Here is a 13,443-nt window from a genome sequence, read left to right as displayed (position 1 = left end):
GTCAGAGGCATTTTTGATCCAGGAGAGTCAGAAGGAGATGAGAGTTGTTGTGGCAGCTGCATTTTAATAAGCTCATACCCAGAGACACAAGATGGGAAGTGCTGAATGCACAACCAGAGCTGTCCCCTGTTAATGCTGGGGGCAGGTGCTTGGTTTGCAAGATTGTCACGTGAAAATAAGTTACATTTGTTGCCCATATGGACCATTAGGTGATTTCTAATTGCCTCTACTTTGCCAGTCTTTGAGGAAAGGAGGAATTACTTGCCAGGTCTGGGTTGAATTGTGCCCAACTGTCTCTATGCACATGCTCCAGTCTTTATGAACAGTGGAGTGAAAATTTAGAAGTAAATGAAACACTAGGAATTAATAATAATAATATCCTGGAGAAATCCATGCAGCTCCAAATAAAAATAACAAAGGGCCAAATTCTGTCTGATTCACAGTTAGTTTTACCTTCAGCTCTGCATTATGTAAAAACTCCAGCCAAAAGCTGCAGGATCAGCCTATTTAATGTTTGCATATTCCCTGGTTATTAAGGGTTCCCTCTCTTCTCCACTGTGTAAAACAGGTCAGCAGTGCTGGTTAATGCAGTGCATTCCCTCTGTGAGTGAGCAGGACTCATAACTCCTCTGAAGGTTCTGGATCTTAAAATTTATATGCTGCTCCCTCAGCCTGGGAAATTGCAGCACTCTGCATTGTTAATCATTCTTAAAGCCAGAATAGGCAATTACTCTGCAGGTCTCTTTCCTTTTCAGTGAATATTTTCCTGCTATTTTTTGGTGTTGAGTGTGGGACTTGAGTGGCTGCTCAGGGGTCTCTGCTGAGGAGCAGCAGAAGGGGCAGGGCTGTGTGACCTGGTGCCTGTGTTCTGTTTCCTCTAGGAATGATTGCCATCAGCAGAATGGCAGTGCTCTATCCCCAGGTCATAGTGGACCATCCCTTCTTCTTTTTGGTCAGAAATAGAAGAACAGGTGAGAACGTTGCACACTTCTCTGAGTTTTTCACAGCACACCCTCAAGCAGTCAAAGGGAAGTTGCATGTTTTGACCAATGAACTGGGCTTGTATTATGAATTTCCCTTAGTTTGTTTTAAAATACCATTACTGAAAGATTCACCTTTTCCATGGCCCTGAATCTTTCTCCAAATAAAGCAGCAGCATCTGACATAACTCTGAAAAACGCTCACAGAAAAGAAAAATCCACCATTTCTGTTGTGAGAACAGAGTGTTACTGCCCTGAGTCTCCATAATCACTGCAGTCCCCGAGAGCTTGGCTGCAGTCAGCCCAGTGAAATCTGTTCCCAGTACCAAATGATTTGCATAATGGAGGGACATTACAGCTGGGAATAATTCTGTGGTGCTCTCCAAGTGCCCTGTGGCAGGTGAGGGATGAGAGCAGCACTCACCAGCAGAAGGGGCAAGGATTAAGTCATCCCTGAGGCTCATATTTGTAATTTGCTGTAATGGTGTGGATGTGACTGGGTGGTAAAACATTGCTGTGCACCCACAGAGGCTTTGTGGGTCTGTGTTTGTGCTCCCAGCACAGGATCAGTGGTCACTAAACCATTCAGTGGCAGTGATGCTCAGTCTGGTTGGGTGGAGTCACTCGTGGGACTTCAGCACTGAACGAGCCACTGAGAGGAGAATAAACTCCATCCCTGCCAGGCCAGCAAGGCAGGGGACCAACTCTTAGGGGTTTTTAACCATAATAAAATTGAATATTCTTACTGCTGTAGACACATTAGACAGAAAATATATCTGCAGGAGGGTATCTGGCCTTTACTGCTACTCAACAGCCAAAAATCTCCCCAAAAAGAAAAGTTCAAATCAGGGCAGAGTGGAACTTGGTCACTCTGGGGCTGTTCTTAAAATTGCAGAACCCTTGTTGCGTGTAGAAAGCTGAGTTGCCAACAAGCCTCAAAGCTTGACACTAACCCAGAAACCTGAGGCTGGAAACCTTTTGAAAAAACCCTGTTGGTTGCCCCTCTTCTCCAGACAAGCCCAAGTGCTCAGGTTTGCTTGCTGCCTTCAGAAAGGGCCCTTGTGCCAAGTTCTGAGCCATTTGTTCCTGTAACAATCACACAGCTCTGCTCTAGAGGTTGTTGTTGGTATTCATCATCTGAAATCCTCAACTTCTCCTGGTTCTGACACCTTTCCCTCCCTTCCTGCTTCTCCTCTTCCTCCACAGGTACCGTGCTATTCATGGGAAGGGTAATGCACCCTGAGGCAATGAATTCAAGTGGCCACGACTTTGAAAAGCTTTAACTGCCACCAGCCGCCAAAAGGAGGAGATAAGCACATAAAGTTTGAAGTTAATATATTTAAGGTTTGCTGTGTTTTCCCCCAAGATACTGTTTCAAAATGCTTTCGGATCTAACTGTGTGCAAGTCAGTTCCCAGAGGAAAGCTTACAGTATTAAAGTAATGGTTCTGTTTCTGTCGTTGTGATTGCTGTGTCCTTAAAATAAAGTTGTGTACATGTCAACAATTGTTTCTTGTTCTAGTGGGTTGTAAAGCAGAAAACTGCAAATCCATTATTTGTAATTTTTTACAGTCCAAAGACTGACTTGATCAATGAGACAGGAGCAGAATGTGTGCAGCTCTGAATAATGCAAATGGCAGAGCTTGGTGGGCATTTCTAGAGCTGAAGAAGCACATGTGGACCCTGTGATCTCACCCCGGCCCTGGCAGAGCAGGGACACCACAGCCTGCTTGAGCAGAGACAATGGGACCCACCGAGAATGGATTGGATTCTCTGACTGTGGTAGACTTTGTGTGAACTCTCCCACGTGATTCTCCAGTGCTGCTTTTCTGGATGCTCCTGCATGTGACTCTGCCACTGCCCCCTAAGTGTTGATGCCAATAAAACCCCATCGCATGAATAGCTGAGACCTGTCAGTGTGGAAAGCTCTGTGTGTGGCTGAAGTAAAGGAGTTCAGTACTAATGGCTTTCGTGTGGGCATATTTTTTCCTCCCTCACAGCAGTTCTGCTCTTCAATATCTCATTTCAGGGCTCTAGAATGTTCTTTCTCAAAAAAAACAAAAACAAAAAAACACCCCAACTTAAAGTGTCTGAAAATGTTCAATTCATAAATAAATATCTAAAGGAACAACATCATCCTTTTCATTTCCCAGCTCCTTCTTGAGAACAGACTGACAGAGAGGAGAATGACAGGTAGCACAAGTAAATATTAGCAGGGGAATTAGTTGTTGTTTCCATTTGGAAGAGGAAGAGCAGTACCCATTGTCAGCAGAGAGACATGTAATTATTTCCCCCCTCATTGTGCAAAATACAAAAAGAACAGAGGTTATTAAAAAGGTGGGAGAGAAAAGGAGGGAGGAGCTCCTTTGAAACAGATCATAAATACAAACCTTTGGATAATAAATGGGTTTTTCTCAGTCAATAGGAGTTTTCTCTTTGGAATTCTATGGGAACAAATGCATTTTGGCTGAAGTGCAGTTACAGGCGTCCCTGGCATTCACTCACTTCAGAACAGCAGAGATGTCGCTCCCAAAGTTATTCATGCAAGGAGAACTTCCAAAATCTGACACGTTGTTCACCCTTCTGCTGCTGCTGCTGCAGCTCCTGCAGGTCAGGCTGGGACGTGAGCTGGGAATGCTCCCTTCAGGAAAAAGCTTTTGAACACATTTCCAGCCCTGCCTCCTTGAATCGTTTCACAAATGGGGTTCCTAAGTGTGTTACTGGTGCTTATTACCTTTCTGTATTCTAGTCTGGACTGGGTAAGACAACTTTTGTATTCACATTTAGATGAAAATGGTAATTTCAGCTTCGTGTAGCTAAAAATGTTGTGCTGGGGAGGGAGAAGGGAGTGCTGCTCAGAAGGAGCAGGGGCTAATTTTACCAAGACCAGAACTGTCTCACTGCAGGTAAAATGAGTTCTGATGTGGGTTACACAAGGGCTGATTCTTCAAATTTAAATAGTTCTGTGGACATCTTCTCATGGCTGCAAAAGTGATCCAAATGCTGAGGATCTCCTGTGAGGTTAATCTTAGGGAAGTCTGGTTTTTTTAAGCTTTTGAACATTTTTAACTTTTTTTTTTCAGGCTAATTTTTGTGGTGTTCACTCTGACTGGGAAAGAGGTGAGAAACCTGCAGTCATGTTATTTTCTATCCATCAAAAGTTCTTCTTGAGCAATTTTGTCTTTTCTCTGTATCAGTTCCTTGCAACATACGTATTCCTTCCTAAAGGAAGGGCTGAGAACAGATTGGAGCTAAAGCTCTGAATTTTGGAAGGACAGCTGCCAGGCAGAAGTGCTTATAGAAGATATCAGGCTAATGCACAGAATTCCCCTGCAGCTGGATTGAGCAAAAGTCCAGTGGGATGATGCAGAATCACAGGTTCCAAATCCAATTCCCAGAATTGCCTGGGTGGGCACCTCGGAGAACCAGCAGGAACAGAAATACAAACACTGGTGATTTCACTTGCTGCTCTCCCAGGCCTTACAGATGCAAAATAACCTCCTTCTGTTTTGAAAATTGAGAATTACCTGGTTTACAATAACATGGATTGATTTATTTCCACAGTTTTCAGTAGCAATAATATCTTAAGTACTGTTGCCAGTTAGTAGGTGTATAAATGCTGTTCTATGATGGGTTTTACTCCGGATTTTGTATAGTGTTAATTTCAAAGATGCTACTGCTTTTTCACTTCAGAACTAGCAAAATCATTTTGCAGACATCCTTGTGTCCAGGTGGGAATGCCTTCCAGAGCTGCACTTGGAGAGTTTTCCCCAAGAATCCCTTCAGTAGTGGTGCTGCTGCTAAAGATGGATTTATTTGACTGCCAGGATCCCACTTGTACGTGACCTTGAGCACCTGAGGGTTTTTGTAGAGTCTTTATTCATCCAAAATCTGTCTGGTTCTGAGTTAGAATGGCTTTGTTGCTGTTCCAAGCACAGATTTTCATTCTCCCTCCACAAGCCTCGATGTTGGCAGAGTGAACTTTAGTATCAGTGTGTGGGAATCAAGGACATGAGATTCCTCAGAGAAATAAGATCTTGGTGTTACACCAGAGACAAACAACCCCAAACTTAGTCAAGGCTCTTCAGGCTAATTTTTATTTGTCAGTGGTGGACAAAAGAAGAAACCACAAGATGTCACTCTATCCTAAGGAGCTGAGAAGGACTTTCCTTTTGACAGGAATCCTGTGGGAGTGTTGCCAAGCTGGGTATCCTGAGCTGAGCTCCAGTGCAGGTAGATGTCAGCACAGCTAGTGAGAGATGCTGGCTCTGGAGCACAGTTAGCCCCAGGTTCCTGGGATTGATAATCACAGATGGTGGAACGAGCCCCCAGACCCTGCTTTGTGCTGCAAACCTCACTCTGATCCTGGCTGAGGGGTTCCTGGAGGAAGCTCACTGCTCCCAGGGGAGTTTTTGTGCTGTGTGGGGTGGAATGGCAGGAGTGGGTTGTTCTGTGAGCTGTCCCCATGAACAGCCCCAGGGCTGTACTGGGGTTATTTCACAGAGCCACTTTTAGAACTTCTGTTCCACTGGAGACAAATAACTGGGGTTCACTCATTGATGTGCTGGACCTGTTCTGCTGTTCTTTGGTTGCCTCTTAAATTCCCCCTTCCCTCTCTGCCTCACAGCCACTGGAATTCCTGCACCAGCAGATTCCCTGGCACGCTGAGGCTCCACCACTGACAGGGGTTCTCCCCTCCTGGGAAGGAGGCAGCATTGTTCCTGTAAGGATTTCCTTAAAATGACCACAAGGCCTACTCCAAAAGTGTTTGCAAGCTCGTTCTTGAATTGTTCCTGTCCCTTTTATTGGGCAGTCCTTGCTTTTGTCCCTGCAGTGGAAAACGGGAGCACATGGATTAGAAAGGGGTGGACGAGCTGCCCCAGTGCCAGGGAGGAGGAGAGCAGGGCCTTGGTGCCTCCGGTGATGCCACCAAGGAGTTGGCTTCTCTGTGAGCTGCTCTGCATCTCCTGGCATAGCCGGGGAGGAACTGTGGCTTCACTGAAAATCTGGAAATTCACTGAATTCCACTGAAAAATTTGGAAATCTGTCTGGAGCTCCCCAGGGCTTGGGATCAGGCTGCTGCAGCTTCAGGGGTCCGGACAGACAGACAGACAGCTCCGGCTGGGACCTCTGTTCACTGCTCCAGCAGCTCCCTGGGCTTCCAGCTGGACAGGCTGGGGGCTGTGAAACAAAGTTCCACACGAGAAACCACCCCCAATGCACACGGGTGACCATTCAGACTCATCAACACCCTGTACCCGGTGCCCCCTCCACCAGGGCCTCTCAAATGAGGCTCCTTTTCCACAGCGCTGCCTCCCAGCTGCATCCACAGGAAGATTTCTCTCATTTTGCAGCACTAATTAGAAGCCCGAGTCATGGGCCAGTTGCTGTAGGCAGAGAGAAGGGAAAGCTGGGCAGGAGCAGGGGATTGAAATGCAGCTGGAATTGCAGGGCACAGACAATGGCTGAGAGGATGAGGAGGGATGTCAGGCTCAGCCGGGCACTCTGGCAGGTAAATGGAGAAAGGTGTAAAATATAAATGTGCCAGCCCAGATACAGATATTGATTGTGAAATCCTGGCTCTGCTAGGAGCTGGCTGAGGAAAGAATTGGAATTGTTCCTGCAGCTCAGGAATGGAGCCATTGCCTGTGATTTTATCTTTTCAGCCACACTGAATCACAGCGGGAATGATGTCTCAGATATGACCCAGGCTTTACTGATAACAAGTTGTTTTACTGTCCCTCATAAACACACATCCTCCCTGTGGAAGAGTGATCTTTTTGGACAAACCGAGGGAAAATTCCTCCAGGAAAACGATTCTGTGTTTGTGCAGAAATGCTTTTAAGAAAGGAAGGAAAAAGATACTGAGGAAATCTAGATTGTGTCTAAATCGTGTTTTTAATGTTCTCATTAAGGGACTGGAATTGCCCATAGAAAAAGATGAGCTTCAACCATTCCTTTAAATATTCTAATGCTACCTAAAGAGTTTGAAGACAGTCATAGTTTTTTATTCTATTTACAGATATTTGTTAATTTTTGTCACGTTTGGTTTTTATTTTAAACCCAGCCTGGAATCCTTGCAGGTGGTAACTGGGTGATAATTTGCCCTGAGCAGAGTGAATGAAATATGTTAAAACATGACAAGAAATAAAAGATATCAGGAAGTCCCTCTTGCCCTGAGACCTGTAAGGATCATGCTCTGGGCAATGCCAAATCTCACTGGTCACCAACAGTGTGGCACAAAAAGTCTCTTTATTTGGGGCTTTTGTCATTGTCAGTGTATTTTGTAAATGCAGGTTTCTAAAGGCAACAGCAAAAAAGTCAGCATAGCCTGACACAGGGATGATAATAACATTTCTGAAGCTTATTACAAGACAAATACTGCTCTCAGAATGTTTTGGCTCTGCTGGGAAATGTTCTCCTTGGGCCAGGCTGCAGTTGGAATCACCAGTGTGTGTGACAGTCTGTCATTTTCCAGGAGCAGGACTGTGTAAAGCTCTCTGCCAACTCCAAACCAAGGATGTCTTCATCAGCTGAGCTGCTTTTGGCAGGACACTTGGAACGAGCTGAGCTTCAAGGTCTCTTCCAACCCAAACCATTCTGTGATTCTTTGATTCTATCAAAGCTCTCAGCACAATCCAGAGAGGTAAAAGAGGCCAGTTCTGCTTCTGCTGCTGGTTTACATCTGTCTCCATTGATTTTTCCTCCTCAGAATTTTCTCCTTGGTCTATACAAAAAGAAAATCAGAGGCAGTGTGCTCCAGTTTATCAGCTCACTTCAGATTTTTTGATCAGAACTCATTTGTGAGTGATCCCAATATTTCAGAGCCAGCCTTTCTGCTGCAGTTCCAAGGGGAGCAAGGTGACCAGGCTGACTGGAGTGACTTTAATTCATTTATTTTCCAGTGTCATTCCACATTTAGTGTGCACATACTTACAGATAAAATGTTCTGAGGAGGTGATCTCTTAATTACTGAGCTTCAGCATCTCAGCACCTGTGGGACAGAGAGTTTGGAGCCTGAACAGCCTCGTGTCAGCCTTGCAGAGGGGCAGGGATGTCACCGGCTCTGATGAGCACACCCAGGCACATCCTCCTCTGGGAGGGGTGCAGAGAGCTCTGAGCAGCAATCAGCAATGTCTCCTTCATAAACTTAAATGTTAAATCCAGCAGACAACCTTGTAGTGTCCAAAGGACTCAGAGCAAAGAGCGTCAGCAGAAAAAGCTCCATTGTCATCTGCAGCCTGTTCCAAATCCCTCTGTGGTCCCTCACAAAAAAATTGCCATTATTGCAGTCAGTTCTGGAGCCTGTGCAGGTTTCTCTCAGGATATGCCCTGAAACCTGAGTTCAGAGAACTGCCTGGGAGCTGACACACTTTGGATGTTTTGTGAAGTGAAAAATTTTGCCCAATTTTGCCCAATTTGCAAAAATTACTTTAGGATATTTACCTGAAAATATGAAATGGGCTTCTAATCACAGTGTTTCTACAGAGAGGAAAAAGTGAAGACTGTAAGCATGCAAGAGGTAGAATTTAGAAAATTGTATTTTATCTGTGTACACATACACTCACTGGATGTGGATGTACTATGGGAACCACAAATCCTGTGATTATTTTGCTATACAAAATAACTAAAACCTAAGCTATTACTGCATGAAACCATGAGATCATGCAGTACAAAATAATGAAGCCACTCTGTGCCTCTTCCTTTAGAGGCTGGAGGACTTTTCCTTGGTGTAGGATGTCTGTAAGGGAATTAAAAGAGTTTTTCCCCTCCTTTCATCAGTCACTGCCCTGGCTGGGTTCCTCTCTTTCAGTGCCCCAAGTTAAATGATGAATTCTGTCCTCTTGAGAGTGATGGCAGCAAATTCCTCTGCCTGCCCAGGGAACTCCCCAGGCTAAGAGGAGCAGACAGACGAGGCAGAGGGCCCTGGGGCAATAAAGGGATGTCAGAATTTACCAGAGGGACAGTGGCAAAGCTCCCCAGCCACTGGCAGCACCTGAAGAGGAGCCACCACCCCCATGGGAGGAGCTGGCAGAGCTCTCCTGATGGAATTGCTTTGGTATTACTTCGTATTTTTTAGCTAGAACAACTTTCTAGTACATTTATTGGCAGTGCAATAAGTGTCTCAGGCAGGCACAAGTTAATTCAGGCTCTCTTAGCCTTGATAACACTTGCTTAAAATGTGCTTCCTCCTATGGATGACAAGAGTGCAGAGATTATATTTTGATAGTTCCATGACAAGTGATATCCAAAAAGCAACAGAGAAGGCTATTTTTCAGGAGGGCCATTAACCAGCTGGCAGCCTGTTTTCCACCCTTCATGGCAAGCATGATAATCTGAGCAGCATTTGGGGAAAAAGGCTGATCAAAGTCTTTACTCTTTGCCCAGGAAATGCATCCTGATGGCTCCACAGAGAAAGGTTTTCCCGTGGAAAGGTTGGTTTACATTTCAGTCTCCCTCAGTGCTGCAAAGCCTGCCTTATTTTTTAGGGTTTCTGTACAAAGCCTTATTTTTTTTACTAGAGCTGGGGGAGTATTAATTTTGCAAGTGTGTTCACATTCAGCACAGACATCTGAAGACACCATCTGATAAAGCAAGGGGTATCTGTGACAGCCTTGTGCTTTTGTGTGTCACAGCAAGGGTGACTTCAGCTGCTGTAACACTATCTAAACCTGCACAGCACTCAGGCTCTTCCCCACCCAACACGGCTGGCAGGGCAGATAAAATCAGCATTTATTCCTGGTCTCAATCTCAGAACTGAACCAGCACTTTGCTGTTGAAATCTGGCTGCAGTGGGGCGAAGGGAAATGTTCTTTTCCCAGCTGGGCACATCTGAGAGCTGCAGGGAGGTGCTGGTTCCCCTTCTGTGTTGCCCTGGGCTGGGGTTTGGCTCAGTGCAGGGCCTTTCCTGCCTTTCCTCCCCGAGGAAGGGGATGGGGATGTGGGGTTTGACCCCAGGGCACAGCTGGGGCCGTGCCAGGGCTCAGAACTGAGCTCTGCTCTGCCCCTTTGCATCCCAAGAGAGCCATTCCTTAAAAACCAGCATGGAACAGAGCCTGGCAGTGAGGGGACAGCAGGGACAGCTGGCCTGATGCCCTGATGGAGAACCCAGGGATGGCAGGATCCCCTCTGGGGTGGCTCTGGGGCACTCCCACGATGTCCCTCTAATGCTGAAAATGGGAACAATGTGAGGCTGTAAAATGCTGGGTGTAAAACAAGATTCAGGCTGATGTGCAGAACAGGCCTTGTCCCAACCTGCTGGCCAAATAATCAACCCCTGGCCGAATAATCAACCCCTGGCAAAAATAACTACCCCTGGCCAAATAATCACCCTCTGGCCAAATAACCACCCCTGGCCAAATCAGCCCCTGGCCAAATTACCCATTGACCAAATCACCCCCTGGCCAAATAACCACCCCTGGCCAAATCACTACCTGGCCTAATTATCACCCTCTGGCCAAATCACTCCCTGGCCTAATTACCCACTGACCAAATCACCCTGTGCCCAAATCACCTGCTGGATAAATGACTCCATGCCAAATAATCACCCCTGGCTGCTGGGGCCAAAGTGCCATCGGATTTATGCGGCAGGAAAATCCAGTGAACAACCAGAGCATCTCAAAACAAGCTGACAAATCTGCAGCGCTTGGGAGCAGCAGCTGATGCTCCCTCCGAGATGTAACACGATTCCTATAATCACAGGAATAGATTTAATTTTGTTTATTTAAGCCAGCCCCGTGTTTTGCTGTGAGCATTCATCATCTGGTGTCACACGGTGGAGTAGGAAATGTCACCCCCTGAGTCACATCCCCAGCGACTCTGTTAGCAATGCTCTGGCTGTACTCCACAGCTGGAGAAAAAAGGGTTTCATGCCTTGCTGGCTGTGGAGCAAACAGGCTCTTGCAGCTTCATTTTGCATTCAGCAGCTCTCCAAAACAGTGAAGGCAGCATGAAAAATGAGGAGGAACACGACTGAAGCTCTGCTGCTGATCTTTCACAACTCAACAGCAAAAAAAAAAATACGAGGTCTGAAAGGAGACTTTAAAGTACAGGTATCAGCAGAAGTATTAAACTGCCTTAACCCAGAAAGGAACACCTGGTCACTCAGACACTTAATAAATGAAAACAGGGCCCTCTTCTTCCCTGGTGTGAGGCAAAAAGCAAATTCTGATTTCCCAACTGGGACTACAGCATGGAGCTGGCAGGAAAGCCAAGCAGCCGAAAGATGGGGGTTAGTGGTTGAGACTGGTTCAGTGTCCTGGCAGCAGAATCCTGGCACATGGAGGAGTTTAACAGAACCTTCATGGCCCCTCTAGGCCAGCAGTGGGCTTGGGGCCCCTCTGAAGCCCAAAGATCAGGATGGATGTGAAGTGCATGGGGTTCAATCCTTTTTATTTTCCCCTAAAGCAAAGCTGCTTCTCCCATCACCTCAGCTCTGCTAAAGCAGAAATGGGAGGTGGGGAATGACCTCTGAAAAGCAGAGATTTGCCTGCGGAGGGGATTTTGGGCTGAAAAGAGCCAAAGCAGAGTGAGGCACTGGATGAAGTCATCCCACTTCCAGCCCGTGGTTTGAAACCCAGCCTGGGGCAGGAGAACCTGCTGCAGGTGGATGGACCCTGCCCTCGCCAGGGGTTTCAGGCTGGGCTCTGGGAGGGCCCAGCAGCAGCTCTGATGTCCTGCAGGGCCAGCACTGCTGTGGAAAGGCAGCAGTGAGGAGAGCAAGGGCAGGGTGAGCCACTCCATGAAGATGCTTCAAGGTCTCCTTGGCTTTTGGACATATCTGAGTCCAGAATCTCTTCTTCAACAAAGTCATTAGACCTGATTTAAAATAGATATTTATAGCTGTGCCTCTGTGGATGGGATGTGGTCGTAGCTGAGAGATCCCTGCGTGGCAGGCACAGCTCCCCAGCTGTGGGACAAAGCAGGAAAATCATCCCAGGAACGGCTCAGTTCCCCCAGCACTGCTGGGAGGGGAACGTGGTGTAGCCCTGAGGGCACAGGGATGTGATACAGCAAATGCAGTCTGTGACTTTGAGCAGGAACACATTTTCATTCCATTTAATCTCTTTTGGCAGGCCGTGCCTGCTCCTACCTTTAAATGCAGGAATTGTGGACAGCTACAGCGTGTCTGTCTGCTGCCCAGAAAGGAAGCACTGGAGAGAAGTTCATTCTTCTTTTGTGTAACACAGGGCTGCCATTTGCTCCAAATGAAAGCAAGAGGGAGTAAATTATTTGGATTTCCCGACAAAAGCTGCATGAGCACAACACCTTTAATAAAAACAGTTGAATTCTCCTCATAATGCTCCTCTCCTCCTTTCCCCATGATCACAGGAGGCCCTGCTTGCTGCTCTCAGCTACAGAACATCTTTATTATCCTTGCAGGCAGTGAATAACAAGGCATTCATTTGAACTTAATTTTTTTTGGCAATAAGACTCGGGGAGAGAATAGGGATGAAAAAATGGGAGATGTCAGGAACAAGTTCTGCCTGTAAATACACGCTCAGAGTTCTCAGTTCCTCCTTTGATTGGAATGGGGACAGGCAGCTCTGAATTTTAAACAACTGAGTTATGTTTGTCATTCATTGTTCTTCCCTGTCTTCCTGTCCTCTCCCTCCTTTCTAAGCTGGGTACTTTTTACCACCTTGGCCCAGCAGTACAGTAATTTTCCCATCCCATACTTAAATATTGTGTCTGTTTGTCTCAAATATCTCACCTATGACAACCTGGCAAAGCCACTTTAATAAAGAGGTGCTCTGGTGACTCCCAAGTATTTACAAGATCTGGTTTTCAGGAAGGCAGGGGTTTGATGGATGAAATAAACCAAATTTTTCAATATATTTCAGGTAATCAATTCTAAACAAAAAAAAAAAAAAAAAAAAACATAACTCTTTAGCAGCTGGCAGCAGTTCCAAATAAATACAAGGAACTGATGGAGGTGTAATGGAATCTGCAGTGATGGAAGTTAGAGAGGAGAATAACCAGAGATGCTGCTTCCAACAGCACAGGGGAAAAGGAGGCTCACTAGGCTGCAACAGGAAATTGTCTATCAAAATGAATTTAGAATGATTTTCATATGACTAAAATTACCTGATGAGACTTATGTCTGATAAATTAGGAAGTACTTAATGAATCTTGTACTCCATCAGGAATTATTAACAATTAACTGGTGAAAGGATGAAACATGAGATCCATAACGAGGACGTGGCTGGAGGAAACGAGGCTGACCTCACACTGCAGGTTCCATCTCTGGGTGCTCCCATCAATGCCTGATTTGTTTGTTCTGGCAGCTTCCAAGGGGATGTTTGAAATGCTGAGGATTGGACAGGAATGGCAGCTGGGGGAGAGGAGAGGGGCAGGAACTCATTGAAGCGTGTGCCAGGCTGTCACTGAGCTTCAGGAGCTCCCAGCCAGGACCTGGGGGGTTCCTTCTCCCTGGGGAGACCTGGCAGGTCCTCTGGGGTTTT

At 46.2% G+C, this 13,443-nt stretch overlaps 1 protein-coding gene across 1 annotated transcript in view; it reads left to right on the top strand.

The window, feature by feature from the left end:
* LOC134556110 (neuroserpin) overlaps window positions 1-2,886 on the top strand; it is a 43,965-nt gene extending 41,079 nt beyond the window's left edge. The window contains exons 8-9 of the mRNA XM_063408346.1: window positions 882-971; window positions 2,187-2,886. Coding sequence (XP_063264416.1) covers window positions 882-971; window positions 2,187-2,263 — 167 coding nt within the window. The 3' untranslated portion in view covers window positions 2,264-2,886. The remainder of the gene's footprint in view (window positions 1-881; window positions 972-2,186) is intronic.
* The last annotated feature ends 10,557 nt before the right edge of the window (window positions 2,887-13,443 follow it).

Source organism: Prinia subflava, chromosome 11 (assembly GCF_021018805.1).
Source record: "Prinia subflava isolate CZ2003 ecotype Zambia chromosome 11, Cam_Psub_1.2, whole genome shotgun sequence".
NCBI lineage: Eukaryota > Metazoa > Chordata > Aves > Passeriformes > Cisticolidae > Prinia > Prinia subflava.
This window is presented reverse-complemented; position numbering and strand designations above follow the sequence as displayed.